Source organism: Eschrichtius robustus, chromosome 7 (genome assembly GCF_028021215.1).
Source record: "Eschrichtius robustus isolate mEscRob2 chromosome 7, mEscRob2.pri, whole genome shotgun sequence".
NCBI lineage: Eukaryota > Metazoa > Chordata > Mammalia > Artiodactyla > Eschrichtiidae > Eschrichtius > Eschrichtius robustus.
This window is the reverse complement of record NC_090830.1, coordinates 104,101,743-104,124,787: the sequence shown is the minus strand read 5'-3', so window position 1 is coordinate 104,124,787 and position 23,045 is coordinate 104,101,743. Positions and strand designations below refer to the sequence as shown.

At 39.5% G+C, this 23,045-nt stretch overlaps 1 protein-coding gene across 2 annotated transcripts in view; it reads right to left on the bottom strand.

Annotated features, from left to right (window-relative positions):
* TNKS2 (tankyrase 2) overlaps positions 1–21,768 on the bottom strand; it is a 63,176-nt gene extending 41,408 nt beyond the window's left edge. The window contains exons 1-7 of one of the 2 annotated variants that reach the window (XM_068548202.1): positions 21,284–21,768; positions 8,945–9,169; positions 6,658–6,753; positions 4,725–4,761; positions 4,459–4,534; positions 3,996–4,090; positions 1,936–2,002 (exon numbers count right to left, since the gene is read on the bottom strand). In XM_068548202.1, the coding sequence (XP_068404303.1) occupies positions 1,936–2,002; positions 3,996–4,090; positions 4,459–4,534; positions 4,725–4,761; positions 6,658–6,753; positions 8,945–9,169; positions 21,284–21,482 (795 nt within the window). In that variant the 5' untranslated portion in view covers positions 21,483–21,768. The remainder of the gene's footprint in view (positions 1–1,935; positions 2,003–3,995; positions 4,091–4,458; positions 4,535–4,724; positions 4,762–6,657; positions 6,754–8,944; positions 9,170–21,283) is intronic. The other variant, XM_068548201.1, reaches the window with a different exon arrangement.
* Positions 21,769–23,045: the final 1,277 nt, after the last annotated feature.

Sequence of the window (23,045 nt, the reverse complement as noted above, 5' to 3'; positions counted from 1 at the left end):
GCGCAGCAATTAAGAATCCGCCTGCTGGGGTTTCCCTGGTGGTGCAGTGGTTAAGAATCCGCCTGCCAATGCAGGGGACACGGGTTCGAGCCCTGGTCCGGGAAGACCCCACATGCTGTGGAGCAACTGAGCCCGTGTGTCACAACTACTGAGCCTGTGCTCTAGAGCCTACGAGCCACAACTACTGAGCCCATGTGCCACAACTACTGAAGCCCACGCACCTAGAGCCCGTGCTCCACAACAAGACAAGCCTCTGCAATGAGAAGCCCGTGCACCACAACAAAGAGTAGCCCCCGCTGGCCGCAACTGGAGAAAGCCCCGCGCAGTAACAAAGACCCAACACAGCCAAAAATGAATAAAATTAAAAAAAAAAAAGTTTGTTTTTATTGCTGAGTAGCATTCCACTGTATAGATATATCACAATTCACTTATCCATCATCCTGTTCATGGGCATTTGGACTGTTTCTAGTTTTTGACTATTACGAATAAGTTGTTATGAACATTCATAACAACTATGAATGTTGGATACATGCTATGATTCCTCTTGGATAAATCCCTAGGGGTGGAATTGTTGGGTTCTGTGGAAGATGTATGTTTACTTTTAGTAGAACTGCCGAACAGTTTTCTAAAGTGGTTGTATTATTTTTGTATTGCCATCAGCAACGTTTTGAGTTCCAGGGCTCCACATCCTTGCTAATATTTGGTATTGTTAGTCTTTTTAATTTTAGACGTTTCCTAGTATTGGATTTGGATAAACCACAGAGGTCATTCTAGTTCAACCTCTCATCAAACACAAAATCCCTTCCATAGCATTTCTGCAGAAGGCAAACCAGCTACTTACTCTTTTAGTACTTTCAATGATGGGAAACTAATTCTCAACGAACACAGTGTTTTAAAACTATTAGATTACTCCTGACTCCCCTGAGCTTGACTGCTCTAGTAACTGCATCCTCACCTCACTTAGCGTCCTCTCTATATATGACCTCTAATCATCCTCCCACTCTTATTTAGTGAACACTAGGTCTTAGGAAAACACCATTCAGTTGTCTGTAAGCCCCAATGCAATCCCTCTCATGTTTCACTCTCATCCACAATTAACATTCCAAATATTCTGTTAAATTCAAGATTCAGTTTTACAATAAGCAAAAGCATTACTGTTAAATGTGTAATATTATAGTCACATTATACATTTTAAAAGGCTTATGGGCTACTCAGAGTATCTAATCATTATAGTAAAGTTATTTCTGTGGGAAAATATATTCGGTGGTAGCACATGCCCAAAAGGAAGCAGAGAGGCATTGGAAACAAATGCCCTCTTTCCCTTCTCATGACAGCTGCTGACAGAATGAGGAAAAGTTTCAAGGGCAGAATGAAAGCAGAGTGAGAGAAGTCTAAAGAATGTCAAATACATATGTAGAGACTGGGGGACAAAAAGAAATGGGTGTGGGTAACATCCTTGAACCCACTCTCAAAGAGAATATACAGCTTCTATTCTCATGCAACAGGGAGCAAAACAAGAAGTTTCTTGCCAGTCCATGGAACCTGCTTGTTAAACAATAGCTGCCCAGCATAAGGGAAGAAGTGAAGCTTACCAAGTAAGCCTGTTCCAACCCAAAGTACAACTGGGCAGGTCTTGAAAATCTAACTGGTGGTTTTAATAACATATGGTCCACTAAAAATTACTTCTGATATTTTCAAGAGTTTTGAAACTTCAAAACTTTATTCTGATATTCACAAAATGGGAAAGCTACTTTATATAAAAAATCTTACGGTATCTGAAAAATCTCAAAGCAGTCAGATGCTGATCTATCAATCATCCACATTTTGTAATGATTATAAATACTCCTATATCCACCAAGCACTAAAAACACAAAGAAGACATATATACTATGTATTTCAAGTAATTTTATATAAGAAAAGTATACAAGAACTAACCTTGACCAGAAGTTCAGTTACTTCATAATGACCATAGGAACAGGCATTGTGCAGGGGCACCAGATCACTACAATACGAGAAGGGGGAAAACCCTGTGTTATTACAGATTCCCTAGGCTTTAGTTTCTTCAATTTTAATTAAATTTATGCAAATTTAACTAGCAAATAGCTTATGTGACCTTCTAACAAAAGTGTATAAAACTTAATAATATCTATTTGAACCCTTAGTCCTAACAATTCTAACGCCCAAGTCTCTTTCAAATCCACCCCCCCACCCCTGCCCCCACTGTTACTGCCATCCCCTTAGTTTGGGCCTTGTTATTCCTCCCTGTACTACTGAAACGGGCCCCACTTCAATTTAGCCTCCAAGCTATAGCCAGATTTTTCTAAAAGGTAAATCTGATACGGTTAGTCCTCGTTTTCATGTCCTTCATTGCTACTTCTTTGCTTTCAAATGATGGTTCCAACTGTTTAGCCTGGCATACAATGATCTGACTCTCTAGCCTTACCCTTCGATAACGGTATGCTAAACCACTTAAAGTTCCCTGAATTCCATAGTATCCCCTGGGTGTAATGGGATAGATTTCCCTCCCTTCTGACTCCTACACATCTTTTCCAAACTCAGAGCTCAAACACTGGCTCTTCTTTGAAACTTTTTTTTTTAAAAGATTCTGTAAGGTAAATTGCTATATTCCTTAATATAAAACCCAATTCCTTCATGACGGCAATGGAGGAAGAACTTTCTATACAGGAAGGTACAGCAGAACCTTAAAATCCTGAATTGTATCTGTAAGCTGCTCCTCCTTGGGAATCACTCACTAATCACCACAGACATCATCATGATGGTCGCTGTTGAGGGATGGCCACTGCTGAGTGATGGCCACCCAAGGCTTAGTCTTTGGGTCTATCAGTCCTCTCTGTAGAGGCTCATGGCTTTCCTCACAATTTTGATTATGATTTCTTACTTACCTGAGCACCAATTTCATTCCCAACTATCTACTAGCTACCTCTACCCGAGTTCCCATTATCATCTCATAAAACCAAGACTTCTAAAAGTGAATGCAATGTTTTCCCGCTCCAAAGTAATTAATTTTCTCTACTGGATTTCAGTATGTGTATCATTGGGTCTCACTCATTCAGCTTCAGAATATGAAATGTAATAATCTCTACTATTCTCCCTCATCACATCCAGATATTCAACAAACCTTAACCATTCTTACACTGTAATATCTCTTGCATCTGTGCCTTTTTATTTCCATTTCCTCTGCCACTACTATTGAAGATCTCATTACGCCTGAACCCCTACAATGCTCACTCTCCTAACTGCTCTTTTTGCCTCTAGCCTCCTTCTTCAATCTACCCTACACATTGCTGCCAGAGTGTGTTTCCTAAAACTCCTCTTTTCATAAAACTCCTCTTTTAGAAGAATCATTCCCCTTGCTTAAGATACTTCAACAGCTATTGTGGCTCACAGAATCAAGCTTGAATTCCTTAGGCTAGAATACCAAGTTCTTTAAAAGCTGGTTCTTACCTATTTCTCCAACTCTAACCTTTACTTCTCCCCTATATTAATCATAGGCTTCAGCCACGTTGGTCTAGTCATTGTTTCTTAAGATATGCTGCAGTATCTGTTGTAGCACCTTCCCTCACATCAATTCTCTTGCACAGAGTGATGTTTCCTAAACTCTCTGCTTTCTTGAACTAAGTCCAGGTCAAGTATCACCTCCTCCTGAAGGATTTCTCAACCACTGCAGCCAGCACTGAGCATTCCCTCCTAAGAACTCCTGTAAGTGCTATCCCTTTCTATTTATCACCTCACACTTAGTAGAGAACGTATACTGCTAGGTATCTTTTCATGCCTCCTAGAGTACAGTATAAGCCCTATGGGTGGTGGCCTTAAGGTTTTATAATTCCCTGTGCTCTCAGAGCAATCTGCATATTACAAAAGCTCAATAAATGTTTTATGCTGTTTAGTAAAAAATATGATTTTTACAAGATTACAGAGATTATCATAAGGACAATAACATTTAAAAAATCCTTTTTGTTTAAATGCTTATTTACCCTTTATCTTTAGCATGAACATCAGCTCCATGTTGCAACAATAGCTGTACTATCTTTACTCTGTTGTAACCTGCTGCCAAATGCAATGGAGTTGACTGAAATGTTAAACAGACAAATTAATGAAATTCAATAGCTAAAAAATATGCATGAAAAATCCAAATATAAAACCAGAAATCCAGAAAAACCTTTATAACTTCACTGTCTACGTAACAGTAATAATCTGGTTTTACAAAATCCAACATATATACCGAAGGCATAGTATAAAAGTTTATAAGTTCACTATTGCAAATAGGAAGCTACCAAAATGTTTATTATTAACAAAGTTTTACTAAGGTTAAGAATTAATCCAAATTATTGCTTAAAAGAAAATATCAGCATTTTCGTCAAATGTTTTAAGTTAAAAGATAAACACGATTTCATGTTACCAGGAGATGCACACAAACTTAGTTGCAAAAGGAAGTACCTTTCTGCCATCACTTGCATGGCAGTTGACATTTAATGGTGTAAGCAGAGCCATCATTTTTTCCTCATTGCCACTCCTAGCATACAAAAAAATGTATTAGCAATTTGTATTCTTTATCAGATCCTATCTGGAGACATGTATGTGACCACTAAAAATAAATTCATTCTCTTTTAGAGTTTGCTTATTGTAAAAATAAAATAAAATTAAAAAATTAAAAATTAAATGGTGAAATGTTTATGGTACATGTTTATAACACTAGTACACACCTGGCACTTTCCAAGAGTTCATCTTTCTTATATTCACCTGTGAATTAGGGGAAAAAAAAAAAGCAGAAATTAAAAAAAAATTAATTACAAAAGTAATGTCAGTTTTATGCATAAAGATGCTCAGTGAACTATATTTAAAGTAGAAAAAATTGGAAATAAATTTCCAATAAATGGAAAATAATCAACAGAATACTGTGCAGTTTAAAAATATTTATATGAAGACAGACAGAATACCTTTGTTATGAAAGTGAAAAAAAAAAGATTCAATGTTATATAATGAAACATGACCGCAACTATATGAAAACAATATGCACAGAAAGAGGAAAGCCAAGAAGGAAATAAATCAAAATTTTAACAAAGTTTGTCTTAGGGGGTAGGTTATGGGTAACCTTTTCCATTTCTTTTTTACTCCTCAAATTTCATAAAACCAATGTTATTTGTTTAACAGACAAAGTGCATTCACAACTTCATTCAAAATCAAAACAAAACAAAATCCAATATAAAAATATAACAATATCACAGAAGTTACAAAAGATACTCTACAGCATCACCAATGGAACATAATCATTAACATTTTTATGAATCCAGAAGATTTTTCTACACTAAAATTGTTTTATTACAATGCTGCTTTAAATATATACAAATAGGGCTTCCCTGGTAGCACAGTGGTTAAGAATCCGCCTGCCAATGAAGGGGACATGGGTTCGAGCCCCGGTCCGGGAAGATCCCACATGCCACGGAGCAACTAAGCCCGTGCGCCACAACTACTGAGCCTGCTCTCTAGACCCTGCGAGCCACAACTACTGAAGCCCGCGTGCCTAGAGCCCACACTCCGCAACAAGAGAAGCCACCTCAATGAGAAGCCCATGTACTGCAACGAAGAGTAGCCACTGCTCGCTGTAACCAAAGAAAAGCCTGCACGCAGCAATGAAGATCCAACGCAGCCAAAAATAAATAAATAAAATTAAAAAAAAAAATATATATATATACACAAAAACAGGACTAAATAAACCCCTTATGCCTATAGCCTTTATATTTACAAATGAATACAGGCAAAAACTTTAAAATCGATACAATTTAAATTAACATAATTAAGTGTTTATTTGCTTAAACAAAATCCTAACTGGTGTCCACAATATGAATTGTATATTGATTGCTGTGCAAGGCTTCTTTTGAGCCCCAAGATTTTTTAAAAAGGTAAAAATAGGGAATAGCGTGGAATAGGGAAGGAGGAAATGAACACTGAATTGTTGGTTACAATAGCTCACTTTTCTAGAACTCTTTTGGGGGACTAGTCTAAATTTTCTCAGTAATACCAGAAGAAATATCACAAAGCCCAAGCACAAAAGCTCACAGCAGAGCCCTTCAAGCTCTTGACTATTAGACATAATTCTAATGGTGATCACACGGTAGATAAGAATCCAAAAAATAATATGGCAGAGAGTTGCTTCAGAGGAAATACTCTGATAAGGGAGAAAATATGTGAAGTAGATACTACCACTCAAAAAAGCCTGACAGTCTAAAATAAACCTAAACCTAGGGACCACAGCCTTATATATCTTAATATGTTCCAAGCACATGAATATGTTCCAGTAGAACACAATAATTGTCACTCTTCATGGTACTGAAATTGATGTGCCCAGAATCCTCTGTTTAGAAAAGCAAGAGAATGATTACTAACACACAATTATCTACCACCCCTGCCCCCAATAAAGCAGGAATCACAAATTTAAAAGCTCATTAAAAAAAAAAACAACAAAACTTTACCTTCCTTAGACAAGAATCAAATGTCAACTGTTCAGATGCAAAAAAGAATAGCAACTGAACTGATACTATTAAAAAAATCTCACTGAGTTCATTAACTGACTGTCTACCTAGCAAGCTCCTTCTTTATATTCTTCCCAGAATACCCAAAGAGAGTATGTAGACTTACCAGTCAGCACTGCTTTGGCGGACGGGTCTGCTAAATCCAGTGCTGTCCTTCCATCTGTATTTCGAATGGTTGGCTCAGCTCCATGCTGTAAGAGCACTGAAAAACAGCAACACTACCTTTCAAGATGGTAATTGTGACAATTTGATTTTAATAAATCATTTTCTCAAAAATTCTGGTCCAGAAGTCTCAAAGTAATTTAAAGACTTTTTATATCCTGATAGTAATGGTAAATGTTATATTTTAAAGGTAAGAATATATAAAATATTCCATTATTTAATGTATTAGACACATTTATCTCCCCTAAGCTCAATGTCAGATTTTCCTTTGCTAAACAAGTGACTAAGGACAGATAAAGAACTAAAAGGCAAGTTTACTTGAAAGCTTGTTTTCTGTTTTCTCATACCAAATAAACACTGCCTAGAAAGATTACTCTATAATACCAAAAATGAAATTTCTAAAGCTGTGAATAGCCCAGGAATAGGGATCTGCGGGATTAAAAAAAAAAGAAAGAAAGAAAAAGAAAAAACCACTCTGTAGAGTTAACAAACCCCCAATCAAAACTGCTACATTACAACCCAAAAAGCATAAAAAGACTGGTGCTATACTCTGTCCATACTGTTATTTGGTTACATAAAGATATTCCATCACACTCTATAAATAGGGAGCTGGGGAAAGACAGGCAAATACATGCAGAAAGGGAAGCTCAGCTCCTGTTCCCTTATAGGGTTAATGTTCATTCCACTGTACTCCTATCTCTAACAGTGATGTCCAATAGAAATAAAATGTGAGCCACATATGTAATTTAAAAGTTTCTAGCAGCCAGATTATAAAAATAAAAAAGAAACAGGTTAATTTTAACATATTTTATTTAATCCCATATACCCCAAATACTGTCATTTCAATATTTACATTTATATTGTAAGCAATATAAAATTGAGATATTTTGCATTCCTTTTCTTTGTACTAATCTTTGAAATCTGGTATGTGTTTTCCCCTTACAGCACATCACAATTTGAACTAGCCACATTACAAGTCTTCAACTACCATACTGGACAGTGCAGATCTATAACTATATCTGGAAAACCCTACATTATTAAAGCTAATTATTTATATGCCTGAAACTCAGGTACCCGAAAAGGATTCTGAGCAGAGGGCAGATAACACAAAGGACAAAAACAATCAAAAAAAGATAACACACAGGAAAGGAGAACTGGACAGAGGTTACTAGGTAATCCTTTTCTTATCTTTATAAATTACCTAACCTAATTTAAACTAAGCTCATGACTTCAGTATAAAGTGATTTGGGTTGGTGGAGGGGGTGGGAGAGAGAGAAAGAACAATTTAAGTCTAGCACAGAGCCCCTAGACTTTTCCTAGTGCACAGAACTGGTTTTCTATCTGTCTCAAGGATTTCCAGTGTCCCTGTTTTGCATCAGGAAATAGAGGTAAGGTAGCAGTCCAAAATCTCTGACTCTGTTAAGCTCAGAAAAGTCAATACCGGGTTAATGACAATTCTCAAATAAGCAGCCTTCTCACGTATAATTTTCTGTCAGTGATCAATCTGTTAGGCAAATCCTATTTCATTCATTAAAGTATCCTAAATGACTGACAGTTTTTCCTTCAAATACTTCTTTACTTATCCTGCCGTTTCTACTCTCCTACAACCACCCTAGAGTTCATGCCTTCATCATTTCTCATCTGCATTATTCTATAGCTTCCTAGCTAGTCTCCCTAATGCCATCCCTTCTACTCAGTCCTCTACCAGATCACTCTTTCTAAAATATATTGCTCTCACCACACTGTCCCCTCCTTAAAAGTTATCAATGATTCCAAACTATCTACGTAACAATATCAAGCTCCTTACCCTGGGCATCCAAAGCTCCTTATAAAGAAGTCACTACCTACCTTTCTGACCTTTCTCCCCAGTACTTCCTGGGAAGACTCCGGAAGGAGTGACTCAACTCCAGCCCAGTCACTGCACTCATTATCCTCTAACACTCTGTTCACTTCCACCATGCCTTCATCTGGTTCTTTGTGTGTGTTATTCCCAAGAGAATCCATATTTCTAGAGAAGAGAAATTCTGTACTACTCTATTCTCTAAGATATTTAAGCTCAGTACCACATACAAAAAGACACTCAGTAAACAGTGGTTGGATTAATCACGAAATGTTCTTAAATATTTAAATTCAGCCTGGCAGAATTGGATCACATTAACAAATGAATTCAATTAAGATTCAGAATAGTTACAAACTATTTCAGAAAAATTCTGGAATGTAAACAGTCTTACCAATGCAAACATCAATCTTTCCTTTAATTGCAGCTTCATGGAGAGGAGTATAATTCCAATTATCACGAGCATTTGGGTCTGCACCATGTCGCAAGAGGAGATTGACTACTTCAGCATGACCAAAAGAGCATGCATTATGAAGAGGAATAAGCCCCCCATCATCACGTGCTTGGACATTTGCACCATTCTGAAGCAAATATTCAACTACATCTTTCCGTCCAAAACCTAGAAGAAAACAAATTATACACATTTAAGTTCTCCAAAGGAAATATATCAAATTAGAATCAATAAGTATAAGCCATGCTAAAATGTTTCTGGATGCAAAACAGTAACAGATTCAAGAATTCACTGATGAAATATATCACTAACTAATCTTAATGAGAAGGTCAAAGGGTCTCTTCTATGCATTAGGTAGTACTATTACTAACTTCAGAGGAAGGTTATGAAATTAGTGACTGAAAGCCCAAAGTTCAAACATTTCCCACTCTACAATAGCATTCCTAATTGCAAATAACAAGTTCTGCATACTTTGTGTGCAGACATTTTCAAGTATTCAAAGTATATATTAACCAACTCTTGCTAGAATCCCTTTCCCACATGTATCTCATAAAATGTTTCTATTGAACTGGGGGACTATAAGACAGCAACAAAAATGTTTGTATTTGTCTATGTAGTGAAGATAGAGAGAGGTGATACTAGGCAGAAGTGTGATACGAGGTGTCTTCAAAGGAGCCCCTACTTTGCCACTTGCACAACACAAGCAACTTCTGCTTAGGCAGGAGGCCTTCTTTAGAAACCCATGTCCCACAGTTCTGCTGCAACTGCCCCCATAAGGAAAAAAACCAAAAAAGTCTGACAACTCATTTATATTGGTTAATAGATTTAGTACCAATGAGTTTCAATCTTTTACCATTCCCACATAACAGCACCTAAAATCTTCTTACAGTTAATAGTGAAAAGAAAAGGATTTCAGGCATATGTTAAAGCAGATGAGGAGATATACCTGTGTATTGGGAGAGAGAGAAAAGACCTTTACATTCATCTGAAATTTTATCAGAATATTCTTAAAACCAGCAAGCCTGAATGTAGTCCTTCTAAGAAGACCAGAGTGGAGTTGAATGAGAAAGCAACGACATACAATCTTTCCAAGGTGTATGTCTGAGGCTGGCCTGGCTGCAACTGAGGGAAGAGTTAGATGACTGAAGAGATTAACTGTTTTGTTTTGTTTTGTTTAAATATTCTAAGCTCTAGGTCACAGAGGTGGGTGTCTCTGATACTCCCTATTCTCGATCTTTGATTCTCCCTACCCTCAAAGAGTTTACAATTTAGGATGTGGAGAAACAGTAATCTCAATATACTATAACTGTCATAAAAGAGGTATATAGAAAATGCTACGAGAACTCAAAGAAGAGACTACCCAGCTGGGGGAAAGCAAAGAACAGGAAGGACTATCCCAAAGGAGAGTCCAGTGATGACATGTGAGCTGAAGGCTTACAGAAAAATGAAGGGATCATTAGGAAAATGAGAGGAGAGAAGTGAGGTGAAGAGAAACGAGATAGGGAGTGGGAAAAAGCTAAGCAAGGAAAGAGCACTGCAGTTGAAGCAGAAGAAATAAAATGTACACAGGCATCGAAGTGTGAAAGAGCTAATCATTCATAGTGGCCAGGACACAGAATGCCCAAGTAGGCAGAAGCCAGATGAGGAAGAACCTTACAAGCCACACTAAGGTGGTGTATGGATTTTGTCCTATAGACTAGTGTTTTTCAAGCTGCTTTCAGGCAATAGATTTAATGCAATTTTTTTTTTGCCTTTAAAAAAAATTGAGATATAATTGACATTTAAGGTTATATTAGTTTCAAGTGCACAACATAATGATTTGGTATTTGTATATACTGCAAAATAGACACCACAATACGTCTAGTTAACATCTATCACCACGCATAGTTAAAATTTTTTTTTCTTGTGATGAGAACTTTTAAGATCTATTCTCTTAGCAACTTTCAAATATATAATACAGTATTATTAACTATAGCCATCATGCTGTACATTTCATCCCCAGGACTTAATTTCACATAACATAATGCCCTCAAAGTCCATTCATGTTGCTGCAAATGGAAGATTTCATTCTTTTTTTTTTTTTTTTTTACAGCTGAATTATATTCCATTGTGTATATACACCTCAGTTTCTTTATCCATTCATCCCTTGATAGACACTTAAGTTTTTTCCCATGTCTTGGCTATTGTAAATAATGCTGCAGTGGCACTATTTACAACAGCCAAGACATGGAAGCAACCTAAATGTCCATGGACAGATGAATGGATAAGACAAATACCATATGATATCACTTATATGTGGAATCTAAAATATGATACAAATGAACTTATTTATAAAACAGAAACAGACTCACAGACATAGAAAACAAGCTTCTGGTTACCAAAGGGGAAATGGGGTGTGTGTGTGTGTGTGAGACAGATTAGGAGTTTGTGATTAGCAGATACAAACTACTACGTATAAAACAGATAAATAACAAGGTCCTACTGTATAGCACAGGGAACTTAATTCAATACGTTGTAATAAACACAATGGAAAAGAATATGAAAAAGAATCTATATACATATACACACACACACAGATATATAAAACTGAATCACTTTGCAATAACCAGAAACTAACACATTATAAATTAACTATACTTCAATTAAAAAAAAAGAAAGAAAAAAAGAAAGAAAAATAATGCTGCAGTGAACATGGGGGCACACAAGCCTTTTTGAGTTAGCATTTTCTAATGAAATCCTATATAAAATTCCAATATGTGTCTGTTCACTGCAAAAATACCCAATGCCTGGTACATAGCTGGCACTCATAAAGTTGCAAATTAACTGAATTCAGTTTAAAATAATACTATTCAGGTTGAATCTGCTGCCTTCTCCTTCACAAAGACCCAAAGGAAATTATCCCCCTATTCCAGAGGCATCGTGTAGAAACAGTATGAAAAATACTGCTATATAACACATCAATGGTCACTGAAGGACAAGCAAATACCTACTAATATACTGTATATTTTAAAACCCTGTTTTGCATCTTCCTTAAAAAAAAAAAAACACTAATAACATGCTAGAAATCAACTCCTATCAGCACACATTTTATTGACTGCAAGTACCAAAATTTAACAAGTTCCTTTCTCATGAATAGTTAGGTTGTGTCTAATCTTTTGCTACTGCATACAATGTTGCCAGGAGTAACTAAAGACAGAAGAGAAAACTGACAGTATCTGGCAACTTCTTTAATTTGGGGAAAAGAGATGACTATCAGATGTCTGAGACACAAAGTAAAACAGGATGTTTTGTGAGATAAGATTATTTGTTTTTGGAAATGCTTAGTTTCAGGAACAAATGCCCAGTAAGTAGAAGGTTCTGTGGATTTTGAACTAAGGAAATTAGTATGAGCTAGCAACTGACATTTTGAAGTCCTGACCATAAAGATGGTGTTTGAAGCCATGCAAGAAAATGAGTGAAGTTGACTAGAGAGCACTACTAATTTTCTGTTTTGTTGAAAGAAGTGTATTTTCTATCAAAGATCAATCCCTTCTCACCCTTACACTAAGGCCTTGCTCACCTTCTCAAGGTCTTCCCGCTCACATCAGTCTCTCCCTCTCTACCAAGATCATTCCCAGCAGTATGTAAACATGTTCTATATCTTCCATTTTATTAAAAACATTCTCCCTGAATTTACTTTTCCATTTCTCTGCTCCCCTGCATATTCAAACCTCTAAGGATTGTCACCAATTCTCTCATTTATTCTTCTCCCAAATCCATCTGGCTTCTTCCTTACAACTGCTTTCATCAAGGCCACTTACAATCTCCATGTTGCCAAACCCAAAAGACACATGTCTGTCCTCATCTGACTAGACCTCTCAGCAACATTCGACAACTGACTACTCCCTCCCTTGTGAAACATCTCTCCAAGTTTCCATGACATCACACATCCTGGGTTTTCCTTGTCTCATCTGTTCATTTAACAAATGATCAGGCAATATCAACCGTGTAATGGACGCTTTTCTGGGTGCCTGGGACATACTAGTGTACAAAACAGACCAAATCTCCGCCTTTGAGGAACTTCTATGGAGGTGGGGGAGATGAACAACAAATGCACAAAATGAGTACGTTAGAAGGTAATTAGAGGGAGACTTTCTTGGTGGTCCAGTGGTTAAAACGCCACACTCCCAATGCAGGGGGCCCAGGTTCGACCCCTGGTCAGGGAACTAGATCCCACATGCATGCTGCAACTAAGAGCCCACATGCTGCAACCAAAGATACCGTGTGCTGCAATGAAGATCTGGCGTAGCCAAATACATAAATAAATAAATATTTTTTTTAAAAAGGTAATTAGAAAAAGAGTAGAATAAGAAGTGATCAGGGTGTGTGTATGGAGGGGTCATAAAGTGGAACAGGGAGGTCATCATAGGCCTTACTGAGATGGTGACATTTGATCAAAGACCTGAAAGAGAGAGTGTTAGCCCTACCGACCAACAGTTAGAAAGAAGGCCAGAGTAAATGGAGCCAAGTGAGAAACGGTACCATAGCAGGAGATGAGGTTAGAAGTAATGAGGACCAGCTAGAGAGGCTTGAGGACCACTGTAAGAACTGGCTTTTTTACTGTGGGGAAAAAGGGAGTGTCACTGCAGCGTTTTGAGCTGGTAAATTACATGATATGACTTATATTTGAAAAGTACCCTCTGGCTGTTGTGTTGAGACTAGATTTAAGGGGGTTTAGGATAGAAGTAGATGAGAGATTATGGTGGTTTGGACCATAATGTGGTGGAACTTGTCAGAATATTACGTAACAGATTCTGGGTACTCTGAAGGTAGACCCTGCACAGTTTGCTCACAGATTGGACGTGGGGTGAGGGTAAGAGTGAGGAGGTTAAGAGAGGGCGGGGGCGAGAGGAGTCATGGATGACTCCAAGGTTTTCGGACTAAGAAATGGAGTGGTGGAGTTGGCATCAACTCAGACGGGGAAGGCTGCAGACAAAATAGGTTCATGGCAAAAGATGAGGAATTCAAGTTTTGGACATGTCCTACTTCCCTGGGGGTTTCTTGCTTATTCCACCCAATTTTTAATGCCAGGATTCCTCAACACTCAGTTCTCTACCCTCTTTTCCCTCTTAGATGATCACATCTTCTCCTATGGCTTTAAGCACCACATAGATACACAACCCGCAAATTTAAATCTCCAGTCTAGACTTTTCACCTGAATTCCACTGTTTACTGGACATATCTCCACCTCGGTATTTCAAAGGCATCTCAGATTCAACATGTTCCCTAACTTCTCTTCATTCCACCGACACTGCCCCAACCCACTGTCTCCAGCCTGAACTATTGCAAAAGTCTCCTTAATTGGGCCTCTCATTTCTACCCTGTCCCCAGAGATCTTTTAAAGACAATCATCATATCATACCCCTGTTTAAAATAGTTCACTGGCTTCCCACTGCTGCTTAGAATAAAATTCAATCACACTCCCGTGGCCTACAAGGTCTGCTGCATGAACTGGCCGTTACCGCCTTCTCAAACTTCATTTCATACCACTCTTCCCTTTCTGAGCTGTGATCCAGCTTTCTTTCAGTTCATCAAGTATGCCAACCTTACTTCAGTGGTACATGCTGCCTGTCTGCTTGGACTCCTCCCTTGCTCTTTGCATCCCTCATTTCTACTCATTGTCTAATCTGTTTAAATGTCTCCACCTTAAGAAGGCCATCCCTGAGCACTCTACCTACAGCAGACCATTCTGCACACCCACATTCAATTCAGTTGGTTTTCCCCTCTCCTTCACTAGAATGCAAACTTCAGAAAAAAACACAGGAGTTTCTGTCTTTGTTGTTCACAGCAGTATCCTCTGGCACTTATTAAAACTTGTAATTACTGTTTAGTACTTATCTCCTGGACTCTCAAGTTCCGTAAAAGGAGGATCAATGTCTATCTTAGTTCATCATTACTTCCCCAGTGTCCTTCACACTGCATGGCACATAGCAATTTGTTGATATTTGCTGAATTAATATATCACGGTATGAGAAAAGGAGACTGAGAAATAAAACTAAGAAAGAATGGCACTGCAGAAGCCACGAGGGAAAATTTCAAGGAGGGAAAGGCCAAATCTGCTGCCACTATGCTCTGGCCTGAATCTTCCTTACCACAGCCTGGGTACTGTTGATCACACTGTCCTCCCAAGTGAGCCACCCACAGCTGCCCCAGTCAATGGCTCTGCTATCCCAGCCACGCAGCACCCACCTGGAAGAAAAGCTTTTAAAAAAGACTTAGGTTGGAGAGTAAGAGAAAACGAATCAAAATAAAGAAAAATTAGTAAAGGTACCTCTTTCTTTGGAGAGTTACTTGATGTACCCAAGCACTTTGAGAAGGATCACTATTTCTTCAGTGGTAATCGACACATCTGAAGTAGTCAAAATGGCGACTCACAGAGTAACTTCCCAAAAAAGGAGTGTGAGGTGGGCATAGAAATAGGTGTAGTAGAACATCTAGTTGTTACAACAGATAGTGTCAATTAGGAAGATATCTGTTCTAAAGGATCAGTGATCAAGCTGAAGAAAGGTCAAGTGTAGCCTTTTGTTAAAATACCATTGAGAAGAGAAGAGGGCTGCCTCAAACCAGAGTTGAAGAGAGAGAATCGATACTGATGTGTCTGACTAAACACTGAAATTGAAGTTCTAGCTAGGGAGGAGACACGGGGAGAAAGGGTTAAGGTGATTTTATCTACATAGTTACCAACAGTCCAAGACACAGATGACTTCTACTTCAATAACTGTATCAACATGATTTCCTAGCCGTTAAGAGGTCTGACACCCATCTGGAGACTGACTGACAGATCAGCATGTTTTCCAAGTCACAGTGTAAGGACTATACAATATGTGCGCAGAGGTCATGCTGCTATTCTGAGACAGTAGATAAGAGTCTGAGATTTTGAATGTTTGAAGCCACTTCTTGACATGAAAGGAATTATTTAGAGGGGGTCAGCAGGTAGCTATTTCAAATTTTAAAATCTTCTACTTTTGGAAGTTTGGTGAAACCTTAGCTTTAAATGGCTTCCCAATCTCTGAGGGCTAATTCCTGATAAAATCCCCATTCTTATGGTGTCAAGAATAGTTCAAAGCACTTCTGTTAAGTACTCATTTCTTGAAGAAAAAATAGTTTTGCAAGGTATATTCTGTTCATGCTCTCACTGGCCAGGTAAAACATTAATAGGCATATCCTTAGAGTCATGCCAATCTTCATATCCTAAGGATTTCTTTATAAAGGAATCAGAAGCCTACAGTTAGCACTCATGGCTGCTCAGGATACACTGTGGTTTATTTTATAATTATGGAATAGCACTCATCTTCAAACATGAAAATCCTGATGAAATCATACACTGAGTTTGAATCCACTATAAAGCACTGACAGTGAAACAAAACAGGCTTACTTTGAAAGTAAATTTGCTGATCAATAAACTGTGTTACTTAATGGCAGGCATTGTCCCCTGTTCATTTCTGTTTACTGGACAAGGCCAGTACCTGGTATATAGGAGCACTTGATAAACATTTGTTTGGTGCATGGCTAATACTTTGTTGGAACAGTAAGCAAACGACCTCCACAGAAAATATGAAGTTAATGATTTGTGATGACTAAGAAAAGTAGTCTATTCAATTTCTCTTCTGTCAAATTTCATTACAATCTAGACGCCATCAGTTTCAGCAGTCCCAGGAACTGTCTTGCCAACCATGACTATTGTTAACAGTATCATATTTTGCTGTTCTACTGGAAACATGCTTTCATCTGAATGGCTTCCAGAAAGCTGTGAAGCACTGCAAGTCACTACAGAGAAACCAACTTAGACTCTTAGGAAGTTTCATTGAGAGCCACCACCTCCCCCTTTTTACAGTCCAAAGGTGGAATGGGCCATTGATGATGCAGCTGGTCCAATATGAAATGACAGTGATGTCTTGCCAACCTAAAAGTAGGCTGGTGTCATGTAGGGCTTTGCCAGAAGGAAACATTCAGAAACAGAAAATGTCAACAAATGCCATGAAACAGAGAAGGCTCCTGTGGCCTAGGAGATGGGAATGTATAATCAAGCAGCCTTCAGCTTGACTTACACAGCCAGGACTCGTCAGATTTTTTTAAGGGATATCATTTTATACTTCTCATTCACTATTAACTTTAGTTTACTAAGATCCAGAAAAAGTACTTCCCACGTATATTTCTTGAGAATGAGGAACACAAGGGAGAAGGTTTTGCCTAGCTCAACTTGGGACAAATAATCTGGTCAGAGTGGGAGAAACTTGGAAAAGGATGCCATGGCCTCTGGGGTGATGAAATTCTGACAACCTGAATGCGGAAATACTGCACAAGTACTCCAGACTGGTTGTTACTGAAGTCAACTGCCTACCTCTAAATCCATCAAGTGCTGAGGAAAAAGGTATAACTCAAGTCTTGATAATATACTGGGAGATGTGATAAGTCAAAAAAAATTCTGAATTCTTAAATAGACTGGTTTTTATTTGATACTGTGGTTTTCTACTGATGCAGAATTTAATTATTACCCACAGCAAAAACCAATCCTAGAAACAAAAGTCTATAATTCTAGCCCTAGGTAAGAAATGTGGGTACATTCTGCGCATCTCCCATAATTATGACGGTGACCTACAGCCAAAAGAAGGAAATGCTTTTGAAACATTATTGGAGGTCTTCAATAGCACCATTTTGGGAAAGGATATCAATGGCAATCACAAAAGCTATTATATCTTTGGTAGCTGAGTTGTTAAAATCTTCAATTGGAAGAATCATTCCACTTTCTTATACCAGTCAGATTCTGACTTACTGGTCCAATTGCCTACCCTATACAGAAATCCTTTCTACAACATCTCTGAAAGATGCCAATCCAACCACTGTTTGGAGACTTCCAGCCAATCCCACAGTTGAATAGATTGTTAAAGGCAGTCTGACTCCTTGTAACCTTTCACCTCCTAGCCCCTAGTTTTGACTGCCAAGGCCAGAGGAGTCATATCCTCTCACTTTCTACTTGACTATCTTACACATATGTGAAGATAGCAACATTGTTTAACCTTAGTCTTCTTTCATCTCTAGAATAAGCAACTCTAGTTTTCATATCAGTTGCTTGTATAATAAGTTCCAGATGCTCTAGTTCCATTTCCCTCTTTCAGGGAAAAACAAACAAACAAACAAAAAACCCCTCTTATATGCAATTCACATAATTGAATATAATAAAGTTAAGTCTGACTAGTCCAATGTATATGGCTGAGTAGCATACTACAAATACAGAACAGTAGCAACACACTACAAAAACAAAACAAATGTTACCTTGTTTAACTAGAACTCTAACAATGCAAGTTCTTTCTAAACTTGTCATTCCCTAGCTACGTACATATGTATCATTTCCTTTCCACCATCTCTATACCTGAATTCCTTGAACCTAATAAATTATTATACGTATTTTTCTACTGAATGATACCTCTCTGCAAACTCCAAAGAATATTTAAGATTCTCAAGCCAGGGAATTCTATTCCCCCCAGCCCAGTCCCCCGAGTTCTAAGATTCTTGAGAATACTGTGTATTTCTTTCTTTGGCTATGATGGACAACAAGATGACTTTCTCCCAAAGATTCTGTCCCTCTTCATTTTTCAGAAATAAGTTCAGAGAAGCAATCTCCTTTACTGAGATCTGCTGTTTTCTAGGGGATTATACTGTCAAGAATTTCAGACGCTATTGCTTTTAGCAAAATTAGAGCTGTAGCCTTCCTACCACCAACCTGCCTCTACAAGTTTTGTAATGTGTCACAAAAAAGTCATTCATATCCTCTGTGTGTGTGTGTGTGTGGGGGGGGAATGTAGGTAGGGGGCTGGTGGCAGAGGGATTGAAGAGGGAACAATTTTTCTCATAAGAAGTGACTTCTTAAAGCATGCTTATCTAAGAATTGTAATCTAGACCAATAATAGGAGAAAAGTTCCTGTTTATGTTGATTACTTTTTTCATTTGATAGAAGAACTTAACTCCTCTAGGACTGGCAATTGATTATTCCTTTAATTGAACTAAATATTTTTGATGAAAAGACACACCAAATTTTTTCTAATCTTTTCTATCGTGATTCATTTTACTTTTCGTTCCTGTTCCTTGGAAATCCAAACAAAAGGACAAAATCATGTCTACCCTACCCCCCAATAAAACCTCCAAGCTTTAATCGGCTTAAAAAAAAAATTTCCCTCCCATAGCTTACCCTATAATGTACAAACACAAGAAACTGCTTGGTCAGGCAGTTACAAAGTCCCACCTACACTGAGCTTCCAATAACTTGCTTACATGCATATTAACATAACGAATAACTCACCACCTACGAAGAGTTTATAAAATATATTCTCCACATATTAAGAAAAATGCAGCTGGATGCACTTATTTAAAAATTAAGAAAAGAGGTTCTCTCTCATTAATCTAATAATAATTTAGATTGAATTTACCGAGCTAATTAAAAAAAAGTTTCTAATACACCTGAGTTTAAATGCAGGGCTTTAAAGCTCTGATTTAATGCAGACTATTAGTAATTTTTATTTTATTACTTTCTTTTATACCTTGACTTCTTAAGCTTATAACCTGTACCTGATAATTTGGGTAAATTGTGAGAGGTAAGTTGGTTCCTAAAATAAGTTTTCCATTTCAGTCTAAACAAACCACATGAAATCTATGTAAAAAGTACTTTGCAATGTTGGGACAGAACTCAGGGTGGGACGGTTGGGAGGAAAAAGGTCAATAAGAAGCTAATCCATAATCTTAAGCCTCTAAATATTACTATTTTCAGATATGAACTCATTAATGCAACAAATTCTTGAAAGGCAGCAACTAAGATCTTCTTTGGTTATTTTTATCCCACAGATCAAGTGAACAGAATATAAGTAACACTACCCCTTGGATTACATATCGTTGGTTATGACGCTTTGCCAAATCAGTTATTTAAATGCTTTTACAGGGACAAGCAGGACAATCCAAATTAGCTGAGGACAGGCAGCACTGATCATCAAAAATTTTAGGCAAAATGGCTAAACAGAAGATTAGACTTTGGTATTCTTCACCCTTCCCTTTCTGCTGCCCACAGGCTGTTTCTAGTTCTCCCACCGACGGTCCCCCAAACCTTCTCCCTTAAAAGGCTCCTCAATGGGAACCCAACAAATTTGTAATTGATGGAGAAAGCATACCTCCCAGTAGTATTTACATTTTAAAACAGGTACAGGTTAAAACAAATCTCCCATGGGTAGAAAGTGTAAAAGCAATGTCTGTGAACAAGGAAATCTTTCTTATGCCCCTCTGCTCATCATTCCTACTCCAAAAAAACCAGAGTGCTTTAAAACATACCCTTCTGCTTTTGCAAAAAATTATTTTAAACAATCATGTAACGCACGAAGTGAAAAACCAGCATTATCGGAAGTATGAGACTCTATTCCCACTTTCAATTGCGCATGGCTCACTTGATACAGGTAATCACGATCCTTCCTCAAAGTGAAAAGTATAAATGCTTTATAGAAATAAGATGTAAATTTAAAAAAAAAAACGTAATTCAAACGATCTAAATCTCAGAATGAGGCGAGGTTAGCCCCAATTTAAATTCTAGATACAAGCTAGAGTACCTGCACCATCTTTCCTCGCATTCTACTACTTTCCACCCCGATTTGTACGAGTCTGGCAGAGATTACCCGCCCGCACACAACCTAAGTCAGGTATCAATTCTCCCAAACTTGACTCTTTCCAGTTCTAGTCTCCAGAAAACTTGCTAATAACTGCTACCCAGGTAAACCTACTAACGCTAATGTGTCAATGATCAATTAAGCTGCTGCTCCTAAATCACGTCCCTGCATTTTACAAAAGCATTAAGAACGTAACCCAAAGGCTTTTTAAGAGTTACAGTGGAACGTGCAAGAACGACAGATTTTGGAGATAACTGGCCTTTAACTCACAAAGCCTACTACCTCCCTACTCTTTCTAGTATGTAGAGGCCTTTTAGGGTAGTAAGACCGGAAGTTGGTACAGGTATTGTCGATACAAAACAAAGCAAAAAAGCCCAAACAAACAAAAAAAACCCACAGGTTCCAGTGAGTGCGGCACATTTGCCCCCTAGTCCCCTAGGGGACTCCTCAGTCCCCACTAGACGACATCGAGATGACCAGGACCGGAGTCCCAGGGGGGAAGGCCGGGGGCAGAGGAGCACTGTGTCTGGTTTCGGGCCTGCGAGCCGGGGTGCGCAGGTGGGGTCTGGGGGCGAGGCGAGGTGGCGCTGGCCCCGGTTACCTGCGGCGAAGTGGAGCGGGGTAGACTTCCTCCCCGCCGTGTCGCGGCTGTTCACCTTCTCTGGCGTCACCAGCCTCTTGACTCGCTCCACGTCCCCGTTGCGGCACGCCTCGAACAGCTCCCGAGCGGCCGGTTCCACGGCCTCGGCCGCCGCGCCCGCGCAGGCCGCGCCCCCGCCAGCGCAGCGGCGGCCCGACATGATCCTGGCCGCCGCCGCCGCCAGCAGCAGCGCCAGCAACGGCAGCAGGAGCCCCGGCCCCGCGAGCAGGAGGGCGAGGCCCCCGGGAGGAGAAGCGCTCAGGGCCCGGGCCGCTCGGATTCCTGCTGTCACCGGGCTCGGCGCAGTCCCATGGCCGCGCCGCCGCGCGCCCCTCGCTCGGCCTCGCGACCCCGGCTGCCCCGCGGCGGCGGCGGAGGCACCGCGAACCCGCCTTTCGACCCCCGATGCGACGCGGAGGCGGAAGCTGGCAAGGCCCCTCCTGCCAGCTCCTCTGAGCCCTGGGAGCGCACGTGACGTCACGCTGCGCGTGCGCAGTGGTCGTAGAGGGCCGGGCAGGTTTCGGCGAGCGGGGCGGCGCGGAGGGGTTTGTGGGAAATGTGAGGCGAGAGCCTCCAGCTTTGGGAGGAGAGGGGGGGGCTTCGTCCCACCGCCATCTTCGTGGTGGGTTTTGCTGAAGTCGAGCGGCTCTGCTTATCGTCTTTCTTAAAGAATGGATTTCCTGATCTGAATTTCATTATTACACTGAAAAGAACTCTTGAAAGTTTTTCCCCGATCTTGCATATTATTTTGGACTTCTTTTGTGGAAAATTTCCATTTTTTCAGCTTCCACAATCCCTTTCTTCTGGGGGTTTCTCTTCTGTTTCGCTTGTTTGTTTGTACCCACCCCCACCCCCCCAATCCCCACTGTCTCTTCCCTTCCCCCGCGACTGCTATTTTGCTGTTTCTTGTGGGCCACTTCTCGGAAATGAATGAGTTGCTTGATGGGAAGTTTGGATGAGCTGCCCCGAGATCATCTGAAGAAAATTAGGAAAGCAATGAAAGTTTGTTCCAATTCTAAATTAATGATTGAGAGGCATGGCTTAGATTAATTACTGTTTCCACAGTTATTAGTTTAGGACTAAATGAGGGACCCCTCGTAACTCCATATTATGCTGCTTTGGCTGAGGTGTGGATATACTGGTGACAAAGTTCAATGAGTTGCGATTTATTTATTTTTTTTGCTATGAAAACAAGCACATAATTAATTCTCACGCTTAAGGTAGTGATCAGCTGGGTTTCTTTAAAGATTTTTTTGGTGTGGACCATTTTTAAAGTCTTTTATTGAACTTGTTACAATATTGCTTCTGTTTTATGTTTTGGGTTTTTTTTGGCCAGAAGGCATGTGGGATCTTAGCTCCCCAACCTGGGATCGAACCCACACCCCCTGCATTGGAAGGTGAAGTCTTTTTCTTTTTTTTTAAAATTAATTAATTTATTTATGTATTTATTTTTGGCTGAGTTGGGTCTGTGTTGCTGCGCCCGGGCTTTCTCTAGTTGCAGAGAGCGGGAGCTACTCTTCATTGCGGTGCGCAGCCTTCTCCTTGCGGGAGCATGGGCTTCAGGCGCCTGGGCTTCAGTAGGTGTGGCTCGCGGGCTTGAGAGCTCAGGCTCAGTAGTTGTGGCTCACGGGCTTAGTTGCTCCGCGGCATGTGGGATCTTCCTGAACCAGGGCTCGAACCCGTGTGCCCTGCATTGGCAGGCGGATTCCCAACGACTGCGCCA